This window comes from Nansenia antarctica (genome assembly GCF_963989245.1).
Source record: "Nansenia antarctica genome assembly, chromosome: 7".
Taxonomy (NCBI): Eukaryota; Metazoa; Chordata; class Actinopteri; order Argentiniformes; family Microstomatidae; genus Nansenia; species Nansenia antarctica.
In genome coordinates, this window is record NC_137677.1 from 22042755 (window position 1) to 22049561 (window position 6807).

At 42.1% G+C, this 6807-nt stretch overlaps 1 protein-coding gene across 1 annotated transcript; it reads right to left on the bottom strand.

Moving 5' to 3' along the window:
* Nucleotides 1-254: 254 nt before the first annotated feature.
* Nucleotides 255-3232, bottom strand: LOC308162485 (tripartite motif-containing protein 29-like; the record flags this gene model as incomplete). The annotated part of the gene is made up of 4 exons (XM_080536635.1): nucleotides 255-368; nucleotides 875-1096; nucleotides 1224-1319; nucleotides 2657-3232. 4 exons carry the CDS (start codon nucleotides 3230-3232, stop codon nucleotides 255-257), a joined length of 1008 nt encoding a protein of 335 aa, XP_080392761.1.
* Between the last annotated feature and the right edge of the window lie 3575 nt (nucleotides 3233-6807).

Consider the following 6807-nt stretch of genomic DNA (forward strand, 5'->3'; position numbering starts at 1 on the left):
GAGGAGATGGAGAGAGAGAGGGAGGAGATGGAGAGAGAGAGGCAGGGAGAAGAGGGAGAAAGAGGGACAGAGCAGAGGGAGAGAGAACAGAAGGAGGGAGAGTGTTGTGGGAGGAAGAGAAAGAGAGAGAGGAAAGGAGAGAGGGAGGGAGGGAGGGACAGAGGAGAGAGAGTTATTATAGTATATGACACTGTGTATAAAGTGATGATTAGGACTAAGGTTAGACTAGGTCTAAAGTTGATTGTGTGAAGGAACTACAGGTAGAGTTTTGACCCACCTGTAGTTGAGATCTTGGGCCACTCCCCCTTAAAGACATCCTCTAGTTTCTCTCTCAGCTCAGACACAGCCTCAGTCACATCTCCAAAGTACTGAAGAGGGCCCTCAATGATGCTGGGGAAGTCTGAACACACACTGGGACTGGAGAGAGACTGACAACTCTGGAGAGAGAGAGAGAGAGAGAGAGAGAGAGAGAGAGAGAGAGAGAGAGAGAGAGAGAGAGAGAGAGAGAGAGAGAGAGAGAGAGAGAGAGACACACACATTGAGAGACAGTGTGAGAGGAGAGAGAAGAAGAGAGGAGAGAGAGAGAGGGAGAGAGAGAAAGAGAGAAAGAGAGAGAGAGAAGGAGAGAGGAGAGAGAGAGAAAGAGAGAGGGAGAGAGAGAGAGAGAGGGAGAGAGAGAGAAAGAGAGAGAGAGAAAGAGAGAGAGAGAGACAGGGAGAGAGAGAAAGAGAGAGAGAGAGACAGGGAATGAGAGAAAGAGTGAGAGAGAGGGAGAAAGAGAGAGAGAGAGAGAATACATGAACAGTAATGTAAAACAGAATAACTGAACAGTAATCTCCCTTCAGTATTGCAGATGGAGGGTCAGTGTCGTTACCTGGAGGAAATGGATGTGATCCTCTGTGTGTGAAAGCTGCTCCAGCTCAGCGTCTCTCCTCCTCAGCTCAGCGATCTCCTGCTCCAGTCGCTCCAGGACTCCTTCAGCCTGACTCACTGCTGCCTCCTGCTGGGCTCTGATCAGCTGCTTAACCTCAGAGAGCCTTCTCTCAATGGAGCGGATCAGCTCAGTAAAGATCCTCTCACTGTCCTCCACTGCTGCCTGTGCAGAGCGCTGTTAGGAAACACACACACACACACACACACACACACACACACAGAGTGGGATTGGAGAGTGGCTGATTGGAGGAGAGCAGTGAAATGGTGCGTCTCCTCTGGTCAATACTCACTGTGAGAGACTCCACAGCCTGTTGGATCTCCTTCAGTTCCTTCTCTCTCTCCTGGACTCTCTGCTGGACTTTCTGCTGACTCATCCCCAGCTGCTTCTGTGGACAAACACACTTTAATAAATACTGTGCATATTTACATTGCTTGAATTATGATAAACAATAACTTCACACACTATCATCTTTACTTTATAAAAGAGCGTTGTGATTATAAAGTAATCACTCATATTGAAAGAACACTTCTGGTTTCATGAAATACATTTAGAATAGGGATGCTCCGATTTATCGGCCACCGATTTAAATCGGCCGATTTCACTCCAAATGACTCGATCGGTGATCGGCAAAAATGGCCGATCGCAAAAACCGATTATTTTTTTTATTTTTATTTTTTTCCTGGGGAAGACAGATAACTGAACAGAAAACATAGGAGGACGTAACAGTATGTAAACCATGAAGGCCACGTTTATGATGTCTTTTATACAGCCATATCACTGACTTGGGCTTCAGGCCCTAACTGGGTGATAGGCCAGACTTTTACTATGCCATAAAAATGGGTCTGCGTTTGCTTGGTGCCTAATGGATCAAAACTTTTGTCTAAAAAGCAAAAAATATGTAGGCTATCCAGTCAGTAGGCCTACAGTTATGTATTAAAAAAAAAATCGGTATCGGTATCGGTTGATCTTGAGGAAAAAAATCGGTGATCGGTATCGGCCCCAAAAATCCAGATCGGAGCATCCCTAATTTAGAATCTGCTGATAAACAAAAGGCTGGATGCTGGACTATGAAAAGTCATGGAGGCAGATCTCCTGATGGTTACTGGAGACAGAGAGAATAGAAAGCTAGACAGGAAGTGACACGAGTACAATCAGTGTTGGGGGGGGGTCTCTCTCTTTTAAATCACAATATTAGAAATCCTAAAAGACAATTTCCCAAATATAAAATTCATAACCAGCATTATTAGCCATTGAAACAGAGCTACAGTCATGTAATACAGCTCTGTCTGTCTGTAACACGTTGTGGCTTTGGAAAGGAGGAGGTTTCTCTCTCTTGAGAAGGAATATTTCACAATATTAGAAATCCTGACAATTTCATAACCAAATATTTAATTCATAACCATTTTAGCTTTTTTATTAGCCATTGAAACAGAGCTACAGTCACACAGTTACACAGTTATGATTAACTCATAACTGATTGTTATGAGTTAATCATTCTCCCTGTGAAAACCTGTCTGACAAGAACCAGCTTGTAAAACAATGACACCAACATCCTTTACCCTCTCCAATACACAAACACAGTAGTGTGGAAGAGACTTTGGATCTCTGGAAGTCCAATGATGTGATATTGTCCTCAATCATAATCAAAATCAGTTATTGTCCTTTTCTGTTCAATGTGTTCTACATGTATCAGAGTCATTAATGAGTAGTTCTGGTTCTTACCTGTTTCTCAGTCCTTTCTGCTGCAGCTGAGACTGTATCATGGCCTTTATGTTCATCCATGGAACACAGATAACAGATACACTGCTGATCAGTACGGCAGAACACCTCCAGCAGTTTGTCATGACGAGAGCAGATCTTCTCCTGCAGCTGTGTGGAGGCTTTGACCAGCTTGTGCTTCTTTAATGGAGCTACATCATAGTGAGGCTGGAGGTGAGGCTCACAGTAAGAGGCCATGCACACCAGACAGGACTTCAGGGCTTTCTGCTTTCTCCCAGTGCAGAAATCACACACCACATCTCCAGGTCCAGCATCACAGTGAGCAGTAGGAGCAGCTTGGAGTCCTGTGTTCTTCAGTTTCTCCACTAATTCAGCCAACAGAGTGTTTTTCTTCAGAACAGGCCTGGGGATGAAGCTTTCCAGACACATGGGGCAGCTGTAGACCCCCTTCTGATCATCCTGGTCCCAGCAGCCCTTAATACAGCCCATACAGTAACTGTGTCCACAGGGAATAGCCACCGGAACCTTCAGTAGATCCAGACAGATCGGACAACTGATGGAGTCCAAACTCTCTGCCATGCTGCTGCTGCACACACTACCAGACTGAGCGGCAGAGAAGTTTCGTTTCTCTAGAAGTGATTGAGTTTATGGGCGGGACTACTTCCTGGTTCTGTGTGTGTGTGTGGATCTGCTTTCACCGCTTCAAAATAAAAGCGCAAGTTAAAACATGAATGGAAAGTGATTGGATCACAATGTATTCTCCTATTCATGCTGAAATTAGGACAAATGACTCAATAGAAAGTATATATACAATTTTGGAAAAGTAATTTTGATCTTTAAAATGGTAGGCTACATATTGGTGCAATTACATCTACTATTTAACACAAGCCTCTAAGTACGGACACGTGAACACACCATCACCATGCTGGAACTAATGGTCACACACACACACACACACACACACACACACACACACACACACACACACACGGAATATGAATTATGGTATTGTGTGACGCCCTCTCCTGGCGATCTTGTGTATTCAATGTAGTCACAATTCACAATTCACACAGTTACACAATTTAGTCCGTTCGTTATTCACAATCTAGATTCACACTTCCATAATCCATGTTCAAGTGGGAAGGTTAGTTTCCGTCCTACCACACAAAAGTTCCTTTACGGAAGTTCCATTATTAGTTCCATTCCATTGGGTTCAGGGTTAGCTGGCCATCCAATAAATCCAACAATCCATCCTGGTCCACAGGTATGAGGTAGAGAGGTAGAAGAGAGGTAGAAAAACCTGACCTATAAGAGGCCATATGAGGAATAATGCAATTACTATTCATTCATTCATTACAATCAAATTCTAAAGGTGCAGTTGTACAATATTTCATTTCATTCAAAAGATACATTTCAGTCAGCATAGAATAACCAATGTGTCATGTTATTATTTAAATAAAGGCTTCATAATTATATAGCACTTTAAGACGGATCACCTTTGGTTAAGGCACACAGTCACAGTATCAAATAGCATCTATACAAAAATAGCTTTAGTAAACAAACAATTGTTACATTGAGACACAGGGCCATAATTGAATCATTAAACACCCTCAAAAAGACAACAATACATATAATCAAAGCTTTACATTACCCTGTTACTTGTTTTAAATGGGCAAGTAATTTAGCTGCAATTTGACAGGTCTGCATAGACGAATGTTGTTGTCAATGCTAACCGCGGCTATTGAGTGAGTAGTGTAGTAGTTGCTAATCGCTAAGCTAGCGTTAGCTAAGTTTCTGTTACTGATCTACATTGCGGATTTATCACGATATGACGGTTGCTAGATCATAACACATTAACCAAAGTCCACACATGACTCACCGTTGAATCTCTGTTCTATTAGTCAAACACCGCCGTAGTCACCACGCCAAACACACCAGCCAGCTCACAGGTAGAGAGGGAGTGACCCAGTAAACAATTCACGACCCGGATGTTATAGGCGTGCTGTGGAATTAGGTAACCAGTTGCTGCTGGGTATTGTAGTTTTAACAGAAGACGAAAAAACCGTCAGATCAGATATATAAACAGGTTATTTTGATAAACTGGACACATTTTGGGAATATATATGGTTACTTTCTCGCCTGAAAACACATTAAAACTTCATAAAATGACATGTTAACACTTGTATCGCCAAAATTACAGCTTTTAGCCAATGGAGGTTAAAATGGACGATTTAAATTGCCCGCTGCTAGCCGGTGCGAAATGCATTCTGGGAAAAAGGCGGTGAAGGCTGCGCTTTTTTCTAAAAAAAGACGTCAAGTGTGAACGCCCGCTAATAGATGAATGTCATGTATGATAACGCAGCAAGCTTGCTTGAAAGGGAGCTGCCAGTCAAGCGTGCAAAGTCCACGCCCATACAGCCCTCTGTCTGACCAGGAAGTTGAGCCTAACTAGAAGATTATTGTCATTTTTTCTTGTGTAAAGTATTTAAAATATCAGATATCAAAATACAATTGGAACCGTTTAATGTCTATTTTCCAGACCCTTTAATTACAAAGAAATGCAATCAGTAATCCATAGATTATTGCATTTGCAGGACATGTCCTGTCAGTCTAGATGGGCTTTCAGTGAACTGGTTGGCTGTCATTTATAATTGACTCTGCACTGTTTGTGCCTCCATTGTTTCTAGCTGCAGGTCCTCTTCAGCTCATGTAACCATGTATGAACCAGAGTCCACAGAGTCCCCCGGATCTGGCTGTGGTTCTCCAGCCCTGAAAATCACATGGTGGGGTCCAGAGATGGTGGCAGTGAAGCTGGAGGAAGAAGATGTAGAGGAGAATGGTGTGATGGTGAAAGAAGAAGTGGAGGAGAAGAGAGTGATGGTGAAAGAAGAAGATGGAGGAGAAGAAATGAGGGAGGAGGGAGTGATGGTGAAAGAAGAGGTCAAAGTAGAAGTGGAGATTGAAGACACGGATGGTAAGTCTTTGTTGTATAGTGGTGAGGGTCATTGCACTGCTGTAAAATCAATGCTGCCAGTGGCAAGGCAAGTTTATTTGTATGGCACATTTCATACAACAGGGGCAATTCAAAGTGCTTTACATACATTATTTAAAAATACAGCAAGAGGAGCATAGCAAGAAAATAAAAACGACTGAATAAAAGCAAATATAATAGGTAAATTGATAAAACAATTTAATAAGACAATAGTTAATGGATAAAATACATTGATAGAAGTGTTAAATCATAACTGCTGCAACATGAAGGTTTTTAGCTTAGATTTAAATATTTTTAGGGTTTGCGTCTGTTTGATTTCTTCAGGGAGTTTGTTCCAGGAGCATGCAGCAGCTGACCTAAGGGGCCTTAGGGAATATAGGGTGAGGAGATCTGATATGAATATAGGGAGGGAGGACATCTGATATGAATATAGGGAGGGAGGAGATCTGATATGAATATAGGGAGGGAGGAGATCTGATATGTATTTTGGTCCCAGACCATTTTCTGTGAGAGACTGGTAGCCAGTGTAGGGATCTCAGGATTGGTGTAATGTGTTCAAACGTATTCATTTTTGTTAGGACCCTAGCAGTTGTGTTTTGGATGAGCTGCAGCTTACGAACAGCCCCTTTAGATAGGCTTGTTAGTAGACCATTACAATAATCAAGTCTACTCGAAACAAATGCATGGATGAGTTTTGTTTTTTTTCAAGGTCTTATTTGGACATGAAACCTCTCATTCTTGTTATGTTTTTCAGGTGATAGTAGGCTGATTTAGTTATCGAGTTCATGTGGCTGTTGAAGTTTAGAGTCTAGAATTACACTAAGATTTCTGACCTGTTTTTTAGTTCAGAGAGAGAATCAAGTTTTGCACTGACTTTCGATCATTTGTCAGGTGCACCGAATACAATTATCTCTGTTTGGTCCTAATGAAGCGATGTAAACACTGCTATTTGAGACAAACAAAACACGCATATTCCTACACTAGTAGCAATAGCAGTGTTTCCATCTCATGGCTCTATGGTAGATACCATGTTTACATCTCATTGCTCTATGCGGCCGTGGGTGCATCCCTAATTTAAATGACAGTTCTATCAAGGATGGAATATTACAGTTTTCCATTACAGGTATCCTAACACTCTGAACACTTCATGTTCCCACAGCGT